Here is a 15,509-nt window from a genome sequence, read left to right on the forward strand (position 1 = left end):
CTTTTGAACAAGAGATAATTGTTTTTTTTCACAAGCCACTCTTTCAAAAGCGCATCCCTCGGCTGTTGGCTGCGATTCTCCAGTCCTGACACTGCACTATAAACCACTCAGCACATTAGACTTTACTGGATGTTGTATCATAAACTCTCCTGGGGAACAAAAAGATCTGCTATATCCATATTTGGTTGGAATATCTCCTTTAATTCTCAGCTAAGAAATCAGGATGCCAGGCATTCTGAAGAGAAGCAAAGCTTCACACAATACATAGGAAAGTCTATTCTTAATGTAATTAGCTCCTATGAAGACAATCTGACCATAATATGAAACAGAAGAACCTTACCCAGCATGGCTTCTTCTGTGCCAGGCAGCAGAGGATGGGATACCATGCTGCCATCCTGTACAGCTGCCAATGTTGTTAAACATTTTCCATAGAGACTATTGATTTTTGAAACAGAAAAGGTAGTGAACTGACTTTGACAGAACAGAAGGTATTTCTTCCACATCTCTGGATTATTAGGATGCAAGAAAATTAGCTTCTGCCATTCTTTGATCAAAGCTGGTGGTTCCCAGAACTCTGTGCAAAGCTTCAGCCTGGCAAGTTTCAGATCAACATTACTGGGATTACTTTCAATTGCCCTCTCTAATATAGCCAGTTTCTTTTCTAAGATTAACTTGAGTGATTTTCTTCTTACTTCCTGTTCTCCCTTACTGGCATAAGGGCTAGGTCCTCTCATTAATTCATCCTAAAACAAAAAGAAAAATCATTACAACATTAGGAAGAATCATCACTAGAATCACAAGAATACTGACATTTGTGAATATGAATAAACAATTCATTCTTCATCGACAGAAGATATACAGTACTAAACAAATGAAATTACAATATGTTTATGTATTTATTACTTATAATAAGCAACAAGGTCTATTAGAATACATACCTGAAAAGAAACAAATTCCATCCAAGCATTAATATCTCTTGGGTTTTCTCTGACTTTCTTGTTATGTTCTTCCACTTTTGTCATTAGGATGGGGTTCATGTTTATCCCAGGCTCTTGAATTGTTTGCTGCGTATTTACAGACTCATTGTCTGCACTCTTGAGCCCTTTTCCTTGTAGCCACACTGCAGTTGATGGATCATAAATCCCAAGAGGATTTACCTCTTTTCTGTCAGAAGAATCATCAATTTCTGCTTGGGAAACTGGTATAAAAGCAGGTGGGTCAGAAGGACAATCTTTATTGCAAACAGGAATCCCATCTGTGTTCAGCATCTTCACATTGCTCTTTGTAAAGTAGCGCTCAGGTTGAATCTGTACTTGTTTCCTTTTTGATGTAGAACTGTCCCAAGTTATACACTGTTTCTTCACATCTATGCCAAGGCAGGACTCCCCTCTCCTTTTATACCTTAGAAGGGAAAATACAGTCAAACGTATTCTACAATACACATCAGAAAAAACACCTCCTTCTTGAAAGCAAGCATGGAAGAAATACTGGCATTCAAATTGACTCAAATAACGTATGCATAGACCTTCAAAAGTTTAAGAACCTGGTAACTTTCTGCTTATTTAAGACTTCAGTTTATGAAGTCTTAATATGCCAATTTATGCCACCACATTTCTAATATAATAAGCTTCCTCTGACTTCAACAATATCTATCATACTCAAGCAGAAGAAAAAACTTTTTTCTTCCTATCATTTTAAGCCAAGTAGAACCTGGAGAAAGAACAACATACAACATCATTTAGGGCTACTTAGATTAGACTATTTTAAACTGAAAATCAGACACCATTAGTTCAGTCCAGTAACTTCTTTCTATGTCCCTAAGCTCCTGTCTATTTTATATGCCAAAAAGTGGACAAGGGTGTGGAGAGAAAAGAAAGACCACATTCATAAAGGCCACAATAGTCCTATGGATTAAGAAAGGAAAATACCATCTTCAAATATTACCAAGAATGTCAGTGGTAGATATAGTGACATGTAATGCTAAAATAATACTTTTCATCTCAGAAAACAGCTGACAATTCAAAGGTGGTAAAAAATTGAAATTAATTGTAACCAGGCAATTTTATTGCAAAGGTATATAACACTACAGAAATATAACCCATAAATTCTCCTTCTTCCACAAGTAATTATATACAGTATTATTTTATATACAGTAAACAACTTTCAGGAAAATCACGAAATGTACATAGACAATGCACAGGCCAAGTGTAGGCTCCTTTAGATGGGCTTCTGTGTTAATGTAGGGAAATGTTCTGAAGGGTCATCATAGTACCAGTAACTCACTAAGGATGTTGAACGTGCAATTTCATCTATACTAATCTGAAATGTAGCATTGCATAAGACTAACACCTTTTGGTACAATGTCTGGGTGATTGATCTATCACTGAATCTGTTTGCTAAGAAAGTACCTGTACCTTTCTTTTTTTTTTTTTTTTTAAACAAGGATATCAAACTAATCAGTACCTTCATTTCCCTTTCAGACATAGACACAGAACAATAAGAGACCAAAAGGGGTAACTCACCCAATGATCTCTAACACAACCTGGGATTCCTGACCTCAAATCATACCTTTGGATCTGACCCATTCTGCCACCACCAGATGGCAGTTCTACAGACTCACATGCCTGCAGTTTGCTACACAGACAATGAAAATCACACACTTTATACCCATTATTTAATGCCATCTTTTACCTTTTAAAATATTTATGCAAGAATCATAGAATGGTTTGGGTTGGAAGGGGCCTTCAAGATCATGTCGTTCCAACCCCTTGGACAGGGGCACCTTTCACTAGACTAGGTTGCTCAAAGACTCATCCAATCTGGCCTTGAACATTTCCAGGAACAGGGCAACCACAACTTCTCTAAGCAATCTGTTGCAGTGCCTCACCACCCTCACAGTAAAGAATTTCTTCCTAATATCCAATGAAAACCTACTCTCCTTCAGTTTAGAGCCATTACCCCTTGCCCTATCACTACATGCCCTTGAAAAAAGTCCCTCTCCATCTTTCTTGTAGGTCCCTTCATGTGCTGGATGAAACCTTCTCTTCTCCAGGGTAAACAACCTCAGTTCTCTCAGCCTTTCCTCACAGGAGAGGTGCCCCACCCTCTATAATCAACTTCGTGGCCTCCTCTGGACTTGCTCAAACAGGTCCATGTCCTCCCTGTGCTGGGGATTCCAGAGCTGGATGCAGCACTCCAAGTGGGGTCTCACCAGAGCAGAGTAGAGGGCAGAATCCCCTCCCTGGACCTGCTGGTCACACTGATGTAGCCCAGGACACTTGGCTTTCTGGGCTGCGAGCACACATGGCCAGCTCATGTTCAGCCTCTCATCCACCGGCACCCCCAAGTCCTTCTCAGCAGGGCTGCTCTTGATCTGTTCATCCCCCAGCCTGGATTGATACCAGGGGTTGCCTTGATCCAGGTGCAGCATCTTGCACTTCTAAAATCTCATGATGTTTCTATGGGCTGACTTCCCAAGCTTGGCCAGGTCCCTCTGGATGGCATCTTGTCCTTCAGGAAAGTCAACTGCACTGATCAGCTTGGTGTTGTTGGCAAACTTGCTGAGGGTGCACTTGACCCCTCTGTCCATGTCATGATGACATTAAATAATAGCACTGGTCCCAATACAGATCCCCAAGGGACATGTGACATTGGTCCAAAGGCAAGTCAAATTCTGAAATAAACTATTCAGTTACCTTTTCTCATCTTCTATATCAAAATGTCACAGCCAGACTCAAGTTAATAAATCACAAGTTAGTGATGCTGTGATAGTTTGAATACCGATAGAAAACAACATTTTGTACCTTGCTATGTCCCCACGATACAAGGATTTGTAGGTCCAGTTTCCAGGGTCTGGTTTCTTGTCTATTCTGAAGGTGTCTGTTGTGAAAGCCTGGACATCATCGAGCCAAACAGAGCGACTGCTGGTGAGACTTGATGTTTTCTTACCTAGACTGTAGAAAAGGAGGAGGATATTCTAAGCATTTGTGCACATATTCAGCATTTACAAAACCCAGGAAACATTACATTTCCGTAGTTCGTAATAATTTAATTTACTCAGAGTCATGCTACGTGACCCACTATCTCACAGTCAGTCCTGTGCTTGGAAAAAACCAATTAGAAATACACTAATCGGACCATCAAACCAAAACACAAACACTCCCTGCATTTCCAAAAACTGAATTTACAATTGGGAAAAATAAACACATTTAACCAATCAATCCAATCAATTGCCTGGCAAACTGTAACTCAAAAGCTATATATTACTACTTCTAAAATTTACTTTTGTCTTAGTAAGATGTGACAATTAAGAGAAAGAGGACAATCTGTAAGAGGATTAATTACACTGATTAGCTGTAATTCTATCCATGCATTTGATAAAACAGTGTGCATCAAAGTGGTTTCTGGATTACAGTTATACGAATGAACTTAAGTGGAAATTGCCACCTGCCTCTGAGCTGTAGACAACTATGAACTTCCAATATGAATTCATGGTACAAATATATGAGTTTTAGAGTCTTGAGATGTTTTCTAAAATTTCACAAGACCTTTCACATTCAGAGCAATTTTGTGGTTCAGATTTCAAAACCAGTCTCTTGAAAATTTAAATTCTTTCAGCATCAACAATTTATGGAAAGAAGTAAAAATAGACACCATGAAAGAACTTCAACACTTTCACTTAGGCAAAGCATGAGTTGGTTGGCCCAATCTAGCAAACAGCTTATGAATCAGGCCCAGACAGCCCTCCAGCAAAAATGAGTGATGAGACAGAGCAGAATGGTTTTAGCAACCAAATGATTTTTACTGTCCTTCCTGACAGTCAACCTGAGCCACCCCAAGCCAACAAGAGAGTTCTCATAAAGGAGGAGGCTAGCATGGCTAGAGATGTCAGACAATACCTGCAGCACCACTGCCACTCTTCCACAGGGAAACAATGTTACAAGCCCTTGGCACAGACACACGCCCACAAGCCTGTGCGTTTGGCTCCTTGTTCATCTGCCTTGAGAAAAGCAGTAAATTGGTGGAAAGTCAAAGTCTACCTGGACTACACGAAGTTATAACAACAACTCCTCAATGTCACCAAATCCTCACTCTATGCCTGGGAGTAGCTGCAATGCTGTGAATTAGAGCCAGAGCTGCTGATGCCAAAGAAAACACAGGAACTAAGCAAACAGAGAGAGGCAAAATGGCTGCTCAAGCTAGCAAACATGATGAGAGCCAGGGAAAGGTGACTTACACAGCCAGCTGGATAGCGACACTTTGAAACGCTCAAAACCCAACAGCCTGAGAAAAGCACAGCCAGGCATGCCCAACCTGGATACTCAGTGCATTCACAGAACCTCTTTCACTGCTCAAAGATCACAATAGTCACTACATACCTACATCTTCACTAACTACACAGGACTTTAGAGCACCTGGAATTAACAAAGTAGATCTAACAAAACAATTTCAATACCCTTATAGATGTACTACAAGTAGGGAGTATGGAGCATATGGAGTAATAAATGCCTGCATATAAAAGAAATGTTAAATCATACAACAAACTTTGTCTTAATATCAAAAAAAGGAAACGTTAATTCTGTGGGGAGGAAGTTATATTACAAGGCAAACTCATCCATATATTAAGAGTTCTGCACTAATTAAGAATGTTTAATGTAATCCCACTCCAAACTCTCCCAAAAGAAGGTCCATGAAAAGAAACAAGATGCTTACAAAAACTGAACATACGCCTCTACATGTCTTTAAAAATGTATTTCATTACCACCACATCATGCTTTGATCTGCACAACAGTACTGCACTGAATATTTTCGTCACAGTTTTTCAATATGATTAAACAAGTGGTTCTAAATCTATTTTCATTGCTCTGAATGCAGGCTTAGTCATATACAGCTTAGAAAAAAATGGTCAACTAGTGCTAAGAATTTCAGTTGAAAAGACAAGCACAGGAACCCAATGAATTTCCATCTCGCACAGTGTTAATAAATAGATATATACATACTTTGCTGCTGCTTCCTTTTCACCATTTCTACCACTTCCTTTGTTCTTGATGTGCTTACTGTCCACATCCGATTCACTGCTACTGGAGTCCCCTTTGGTTTTCCTTTTTGTCTTCTTATAGTGGTGATGCTTTTTCTTTTTTTTTTTCCTTTTCTTACTTCCCTCTTTCAGACTCTCATCTGTATCACTTTCTCCTGACAACTCAGATCTTGAAGAAGTCCTGCTGGGGAAAAAAGTATATATATCTATATATACACCTTTATATCCAAGTAGTAAAACTGTTAAGAAATAGCACTATAAGAAAGTTCAGAATCTTTTACCCCTTACCTTTACTATCCCTGTATTTTTTGGAGAAAGTAGCAGTAACACATACAATGAAAGTGATATAAATCTGTATTAAACAACAATTATATTTTTCAGCTGTTGGAATTACTGACAACCAGTCTTAACATTTTAATTGTCAAGGCATTTTGATGTGTGATCTGTATAAACATCCACCTGTTAACACTGCCAAATTAAAGAAGATGACTGAGCAGATAAAATTTCCTAACTTCACTAAACAACTTAGGTCAAGCTAAAAGACTGAGAAATCTTTCAGGGTGACCTGTTTCTTTATGACTTATCTAAGAAATACCAAAACCACACTTTTAAAATCACTTCCAGATTAGAAATCCAAATCTGACCAGTCAAGGTACAATTTTTTATGATTACTGAACTAATGTTATCATATAATATAATAACACTATATGCAACAGACAACTGACTGAAAGATCACAAAAAAGGACAGTTTTGGCAAAACACACTATACATACCACAGACACTCCCATACTTAATAATCAAATGAACAATGGAGGTCTTCTCTATCCCTTAATTAAAGCACAACCTCTTTTAAACTTTTTTTTTCCTGCAATCTTCCAATGAAAGAAAGGAGTGACGAGTCTCAGTATTCCTAATATATCAATAAAAGAAACTGCACCATTTCAGAAGTAAGGCATCTCAAGTAACAGCCTTAACACAATTTTTTAAAGGACACTAAGAAAAAAGCAGCCATAGAAGAACCATTAGCAGGTCTTTAAAACAAACACACACACACTCCTGCAAAACAAAAAACCAAAACAAATCCCCCTAAAACCACCAACTAGATTGGAGCAATTAGTTTTTATGGAACTGAGATAAAACTGATTAGTTTTTATTAAACCAAGTACCCTAGCAATAGGCAAAAAAATAAAAAATTCCTCTGCACATTATTTTTTGACAAACTCTTTTTCAAAGGTAAAATTAATATGGTAGGTTTATTACGTCATTCTATCTGAATGGTAATTTGCAAAATCCTTAGTTTTATGACATTAAAGTCCTGACAAGATTTGAAGAAATATATGTAGAATATAGGACTGATAAACAGAACACTGATTGCATTTAAAACACACAATATATGTACAATATATGTAAATGCAAGAATATCTATACAAAAAGATGTATTCAGCTGTGCTTGGGATTATATTCTCTACTATGACCACCAACAATCATTGTAAACACGGGAGCTTGTATCAAATTAAAAGTGACTAAGGTTTTGAACCTGACAACTACAAGTTTATTCCATTTATTATAAAGTGCTAGTTACGGTGTAGATAAGCCAAGTATAACAACTAGTCTAGTGAATGTATTAAAACTAGTTCTTCAGCAAATGCAGCTGCTTAAAGATCATTTTTGTAAAAGAATATAAAAGCCACTTCAATGATCGGCATCTTCTACAGCCACACAACTTGATACATGTAGTATTTCATCAGCTCACATCTTCAACTGTCTTTTAAAAAGTAAAAAACTCAATTCTGAAATGGCTGATTTCTCTGGTTTCCACAAAGAAATCATGAAGATGATGCTTAATCTTTACATTATTTCAAGGGTCACTTAAGACATTCAAAAGCTAATGAATAATCATGACTGCTCACTTCCCTTTCTATTCCGAAATAACAATGATTTAAATGCAGCTCTGAGAAAAAGAAAATTGGAATGTAATTGCGTAAGTACAATTTCTCATTATTTTAAGTTAAAGGACATGGAAGCATTATTCATACTTTTATACATGACTCAGTTCAGGCCTTTTTAAATACTGAACAGTAGAATGAAAAGCAGCTTTTAGCTCCTGATTTTGTTCTCATATAACAGAAGATAAGCAGGACAAAAGAAAGAGGCTATTTTAAAATACACCGAAGTACAGTCTACCTTTTTAGTGGTGATTTTTCAGGAATGAGATTGGCAGCTTCTGTAGTGCGCTGGTGCAGTAATAGTGCATCTTCTGCAGAGAAGCTCGGGTTACTCAGCCAGTCTAATTCTGCAGGTAAAGAAAAGTGTGAGATCAATACAAATTAGCTTGCTACACTTTTTTTAAACTGGGGTTTAATATAGTCAGCGGACAGCTCAATTCACAGCAAATGTCACTAAGTCATGTGTGATAACTGAGCATATTGGAAAGCAGCTCATGAAATTTCCATTCAGTATATTTTATACACAGCTCTACACTTTTAAAAAAAAATCTGTCCAATATTAATTTTTATAATTTAAAAATTCAAGCTTTACTTATTTATATACTGTATAAATTTGTTATTTATAATAAGACTGTCTACTGTATAATATATTTAATATTATATGTTACTTATCATATACATTACTTTGAATATACTATATACAATACAATATAGAAATATTTACATATTTAAAGAGTGAAATTAAAGAAACTACAGAAAAGCATAATTAAATGAAAGGTGCAGTTAATGAATGCAACACAATTTATATAAACTAACAAAAGTGCACTTTACCCATAGTACAGGAAATATTCTTAACATGATCTTATTGATAGGAACATCCATCACTGATAAGAATACTCAAGTGTTTTATATAAGGTCAAACCAGGTCAATTCTCTAACCACTGAAATACCATTAGACTTTTCACTAGTGTGAATTTTATGCTAATCTTGATATATTAGTCAGCATTAAGCATTCTGCATCTAGATCTCAGCCATTTCAGTCATCAGATAAGATCAGATACTGACAGAAAGCAGAGGGGGAATTTTTTGTCATAATTCTACTAGTATTACGAGTTCTATAACAATTTTCATAGATGTCATTTCTAGAAGTCTTTTAAGTATGTGAAATTTTCTAACACATTAAACAACAAAAGTTATTTCGCTCAAGTACAGAATTTAACAGTAACCTCTCCAGTGGCAGACTACTGGAGGTAACAACAAAAGGAACAAATTTGGTCTCCCTGCTTCTTCTCTATGGTCTTTAAGATCACTTTTGTCTCAGTGTTCTTCCTGTCACACTCTTGTCTTTGTGCTCTTGACTACACTGACCTCTACTCCTTAAACAGCATGAACTCATTGTCTGCCAAAACTTATATCTCTCCTTCTCCTAAAGTATTTCTTTCAGAAATAGCTCTTCATACCAAAATTCTTTCTTCTGTCTCATGTCCCTGAATTGTTGTGCACAAAAGGATTTAAAACAGAAAAGGCTGGAAAACAGTTTGTTAACCTGAGTTAAACTCCTCAAGAAGCACACTCAGTAAAGCAAAGCTCCACTTTGTGTTTCCCAAGAGACTGACTCTGTTACCAAAGGCCCCATAGGGAGGGTCACTTTCCCTGGCTCCTCTTGAACCTCCACTTCTGTGCACAGGAGAACCTAAAATCCATGGCACTGTCAGGACCAAACCACACTTCCCATGAGCACCCCAACCAACAGGCTGCAGAACACCACCATGTACCATTTCCCAGCTCACCAAAACAAAGGATGGAGACTGAAAAATAAAAATTCAGCTGTATGATAAATATCCATACTATTGTGACTTTCTGCTTGCCAATCAGAATCACCAAACCTAAGGCAAACATACTACCACTACTTTGTTGCAAATAAACATGACAACTTTTTTCCCCTTTCAGGAAAATACTTAAGATATGTGAATGTAAAATTAGAATAAAAATTGAAACCTCAAAACTGCAAACTTGCTTGCCTATTTAAATATGATAAAAATCTACTATTTAATTTCAGTTAATCCACTCTGGTACAAACATCTTTATTTTTGATGTGTCTGATTTTAAAACTGTACATCTACCACAAAGCATCCTTCCTAAACCATGGCAAGCTTAAAAGAGAAAGATTTATGCTGGATAATATGCAAGCAACATTTCACTTGTCTATCAAAATAATTATTCCCTCTGCTGGGGAACAAAGTATCATGCAACAATAAGTTAATTTCGTTTTTCAATACTGTAAGAGATGTATTAAGAAGTGACCTAAAATCAGAATTACTTCTTAGAAGAATCATACTCAGCATTTTCCATGAAATACCAAAATGTTTCTCATGGACAAATCTGTAGCCATTATATACTAAAACTACACAGGAGTTACATAAGTCCAAACACCTGATAACTGCATAAGCAAATTAGAGGTATTATTCACTATGTATGTCATGCAGTATACTGGGTGCCACTTCATACATGAGATTTTTGAGATATATTTATTAAACGTCATATGGATTTGAAAAATTATCTTCCTTACATTAAATTATTTCTGCTAATTTTGGTAATGCAGACAAGGTGTACAGGAACACAGGAGCAAACTACAACCCTACAAGGTTTTTCCACTGGTCGCACTCTGGTCTTTACTAAACACAGTCAAATTCAGAGAAAGTACAATAGTTGAGAGCACTCCAGATTTCAGTAAATGCCACTAATTTGTGCAAAAAACCTTTTTTTTATTTATTTACAGAAATAAAAGACAAATTTAATTCTCTTAAAAAAAATAAATCCATCTCTGTTTTGATTTGCATTCTACTACCCAGATGGACCTAACAAAGCAGAAAAATGTACTGGCTGGCAGAGTCTCTGGTGTAAAGGTGTATCACATAACCACACAAAACTGTAACTTAATAGCTAGATAGACCGCCTTAAAACTATTGTATCTGTTTCAAATATATACAAAACTTATCTAATTTGTCTTTGGTCAGATCTCTGATAACTTACTTTCAGGCACAAAAATATTCTCCATAGCCTTTGAGTTTCTCTTCTTTTTAATAAAATGTAATATGTAATAAATAATTTACTAGTATTGTTTCTTGACAGAAATAAATTTATTGTAAGGTAGTTCTGTATTGAGGAAGAGAGAGATACTGAGGAAGTAGGCTGGCAGACAGATGCACAGCAATCATGCATGAGATCCATTTCCATATGAAATTTGCCTCAAATGCAGCAAAACAATAACTATTAGAAACAAACTTCCAAGATGTCATTTTCCCTTAATTTTACCTGAAAGAACCTGTTATTCCCTTACAAATGTGAAGTCACTCACTAACTTGGTGCAATATGATTATAACAGTTAGCACAAGCAGAATAAGGTTTGGGGTTTTTTTGTTATTTTAAATTACTGGTTTAGGGCCTCCAAGGTCCAGTAGCTTGGTTCTACCTGAGCCAATAAGATCAAACTGCATCTTTAAAGCACTGAAGAATCACACTGCAAGAACCAACCCCTGTAGCACAGTCGATGCACCTCTGTGGATACAGCAGGGAAATGTTCCAAATTTTCCAAGTACAGCACCTCCTGAACAATTTAATTGAATTGACCAAATACTTGGACAGAACTGAACAATTTTTTCCATTATACAATATTCAAGTCCAAAGAGCTTGTAAATAATCTCAAGTGAATCAATTAGCTGGATACAAGCATTTCAAACATCATAATGCATTCCAAACTCCAAAACGCTATCTCTTCAGTTCTTTGCATTTTTTCTTGTGGAATGTCTAAATAGTTTATCATTTTTGCAGACTGGATTTATGTTCTTAAACATAAAGAATAAAAACATATAGAAGACCTATTTTGTGATAATATGTTCTATTCTACCACCCATGTTTATGAGCACAACAGTAGCAGCAATCCAGTGGCATGCTTTTTATACCTTCTAAAGGAAAAAAAATAAATTTACAGTGCATGTCTACAGACACCATTTTTAAGAGTTATACAAAGCCTTTTGTTGCCTCTCAGGATCCTGAAAATCTGCTTTCAGCAAAAATCACTGCATTGCCTGACCTACAGCATATTTCAGATTGCAAGTAATGGTGCACATAATGCCTACTAATGTCAGCAAGGTTAATTATTACCACTGCTCTCCTCATAGCTACTGATAAATCTGCATTTTAGCTTCTATCAGAAACTAATTAAGCTTGACAACATACTTGTAAGAAATCACATACAAAATCAGCATTCTGGAGGTTGCTGCAACTCAGCAATCAGGCAGGACAGGTAGTATAAGCAACACTTGTGTTTCAGGTGGCACTTGTACTTTAGAAATGGTTTAGGAAGGTTTGTAAGAGCATGAGACAGAGGTGGTTGGCACAATGAAACATGGTCAACATATTCATATTATTATTTCAACTTTTACAATAAAGCTATGAAGCAGTCCTAAATGTCTGCTAAAGGTACCTCAGTTTTGCATAGCATGTTAAAACCAATATACTCTGGGATTTGAGTATTATGATGGACTTTGGCTTCACATCAGCTCTGAGCAAAGAGAACCATCTATCAGACAGATACCAAAGTTGCCTGTCAAGTTCTCAAGTTCTCATAAGCTGAATGTGTGAAATTTGATATATGCCACCATAAATGTGGTTCTGAGTTAATACTTAATTTTTATAACTTACACTAAAATGTCATTGTCAACTGCAAAGTAAAATATTGACTAAAACATAAACCAAATTTTATCAATAATTCTTCCACAAAAAAATTCCAGTATACCAAAATGTAACTCATAAACAGTGCTAACAACTCAAATTTGGACTTAAAAGTCAGTCTTCCATCTTTTTCTGTATAATTTGATCTTTCAGACAGGCCTGCAGTGACACAGACTACATGTAACAAACCTAAAGGCTAAATTCCATGTTTTAAAATATAAACAAGGTCTTATTACCAGAGAATTTTTCTGTACCTCTGCCTGGCATAGCAGCTCCTCTATTCCTAGAAGACGCAATTTGGGATCTTATTATGTCCACTACTCCCTCCACTAAGTGTCATTACCAGAAAGGTTCCTAAATGTGGCTAGAAGACCCCTGTACTGGCAGACCGAGTATGAACAACTGTAATACCATGAGGTGGTAATGCAGAACGGGTTAGAACAGGGTTTAGCCTGAACTGCTAAAAGCGTCACAAACTCATCATACAGACTGGACCAAATATACAAGAAATTTAGCCTAATTAAAGAATGCTCTTCGTATTTCCCCTTGCTGTGGTGTCTAGAGAACGGGCAGATTTCAAGGGTGGTAGATGCTGGCAAGCAAAAGGCTTAGTTCAAATCCTCTCCGAATAGAATTAATAAACCTAGTAACCACTTCACTGCTTGGCAATACACCAGAAAGGGTTCTTTACTTATTTAATAAAAGCGTAACTTGCTAGACAGCAACGGTAACAATCAAAATGAGACACTCGTCATCATCTCAGTCGTGAGACTGTCGCAAAAAATGTCGCTTACAACTAATAGGCAAGGAACTCAGAAAACACTTTTTACGTTATCCAAAGATAGTGGCTAAAAAAAAATAAAATAAAAAAAAAACAAACAAACGAAAAAAACAAAACAAAACAAAAAAACCACAGCAAACCCAAACAAAACAACAACAAATCAAAAGCCCCTACGCCGCGCTCCGCAGCCTCCGGGGGCGATGCACACAGGTTGACGGGCCCAGGCCCGGCGGCAGCACCGCCTCCATAGCGGGGGCGGAGCGCGGCCAGCACGGAGGCCGGAGCGGGCCCGGCGGCGTGCGCCGAGGGCCGCTGGTGGGCTGTTAGGGGAAAGAGGGTTCTCCCAGGACTTTACCTTTCCTGGAGCCCTCGGTGCTGCCGGCGGGGGGGCTCTCGGGCTGGACAGCCCCGGCGAAGGCCGGGAACAGCGCCATGTCTGGGCCGGCCGCCGCCACCGCCCACCCCGACTGCTCAGCGCCAAGATGGCGCCACGGCGCAGAGCGCGCTGGGACCTGTAGTTCTTCCGGCCGCCCCAAAATGGCGGCGGGGCTGCGCTGTTGAGGGGCGGTGGGTTGGACATTAGGGTTGCTGCAGGCGTTCTGCCTTCTGTAGGCCTCCGGTATCGTGCGCTCGCCGCCGCCGTCACTCTGGCGCTGGAGGAGGGAACTGCTCGGGGAAGAGGAGAGATGGGGTTCCCAGAGTCAGCCGTTCTTTCCCACCACTCTTGTCCTTCATGGAGTTCACTGGGATGGGACACCTCGGGACTGGAATGCTCGGTTGTGTAAAGGATAATGCTTTAAGAGGCGTTCATGCTTTCTGTTGGTGGCCACTGTGTGCCTGGAGGCTCGTGTATCCAGATAACCTGGATCAACACCGACAGGGAGAGCAGAGGGGAGAAATAGCCTCCTGCCGCCTGACCTTAATCGGTCTCCTAACCAGGTGGTCAGCCATGGTGTCTGAGAGCGCCCATGGGCCTGCTCTCCCCGAAGGAACTGCAGAAATAATTTTTTATGCTTTTACACTTTGCACCTTCTTGGGCAGGATGTTCCATTTTTAAATATGTATTGTCTGAAACAGTGTTTTCTTTTTGTCTCAACCCCAGTGCCTGATTCTTGCATTGTGAGAAAAAAATAAGCACTCTATTCACTTTTTCTGCAAAATGTTATACAATGTTAATATACTTCAGTATTCTCCCTTCTGGACTGAAAAGTTCACTTTTTTTCTTTGTATATTAAAGCTAATCCATGAGAGTCTCCTTGTTGAATTTCCCTAATTTTTCTAATTCCTACACTAATACTACTGCATGACCAGAATGTCATGTAATGATTAAACTACGTGTACTATGGGATTAGGGATTATATAGAATTATGATGATTGGTTTGCTTTGGGTTCCTTTTCCAATACCCTCTGATCATTCCTGAGCTACAGTGTCTGTCAAGAACCCATTCCTGTGTAGCAAAATAGTTAAATACTGTTTATAGATATTATGATTTGCTTCTCTATACACACCACTTTGCATTTACCAAACTGATTTTTTTTGGTCATTTTATAATTTATTTCTGGAATACTTCAGTGACCTTTTTCAGTCAGATTTCCAGTTGATTGCTGTGAATAGTTCTGCAACATTTACAGACTTTGTCAACACTACAATCGCTGCTGTTTGCAGCCTTTCTGTAGATGTTGGTGACTTCATCCTTTAGAAAACTATAAAACTATTTCTTAATCCTTGTTTCCTACCTTTAGTTTATTATTAGTCCATAAATGCTATTCATCAACAGTAGAGAAGAATATAAGTACAGAGAGAAGAGGATTCAGAACAAAATAGTGATCATGGACACTGGTAGTCTGGAAGTCATCAAATGAGTGGGGCCTGATTACCAGCTTGGAAAGTTTGGCTTAAAAGTATGCTCACATACTGGTGTGCAGCCAAGTTTTAGTTCAAGTCTGTTAACTATGAAGTTTGTAGTAGGACAATAGACTGTGGAAAATGTAGTATGTAACATACAGAAAT

General features: G+C 37.9%; 1 protein-coding gene across 3 annotated transcripts in view; it reads right to left on the bottom strand.

Annotated features, from left to right (window-relative positions):
* NRDE2 (NRDE-2, necessary for RNA interference, domain containing) overlaps window positions 1-13,971 on the bottom strand; it is a 31,735-nt gene extending 17,764 nt beyond the window's left edge. Inside the window, exons 1-6 of one of the 3 annotated variants that reach the window (XM_018082809.2) lie at window positions 13,854-13,969; window positions 8,222-8,330; window positions 6,000-6,218; window positions 3,804-3,953; window positions 939-1,401; window positions 341-743 (exon numbers count right to left, since the gene is read on the bottom strand). In XM_018082809.2, coding sequence (XP_017938298.1) covers window positions 341-743; window positions 939-1,401; window positions 3,804-3,953; window positions 6,000-6,218; window positions 8,222-8,330; window positions 13,854-13,932 — 1,423 coding nt within the window. In that variant the 5' untranslated portion in view covers window positions 13,933-13,969. Of the gene's footprint in view, window positions 1-340; window positions 744-938; window positions 1,402-3,803; window positions 3,954-5,999; window positions 6,222-8,221; window positions 8,331-13,853 lie in introns of all 3 variants that reach the window. The other 2 variants (XM_018082808.2, XM_029964227.1) reach the window with 2 other exon arrangements.
* Between the last annotated feature and the right edge of the window lie 1,538 nt (window positions 13,972-15,509).

This window comes from Manacus vitellinus, unplaced genomic scaffold (genome assembly GCF_001715985.3).
Source record: "Manacus vitellinus isolate BGI_N305 unplaced genomic scaffold, ASM171598v3 scaffold_6_pilon, whole genome shotgun sequence".
In the NCBI taxonomy this organism is placed as follows: Eukaryota; Metazoa; Chordata; class Aves; order Passeriformes; family Pipridae; genus Manacus; species Manacus vitellinus.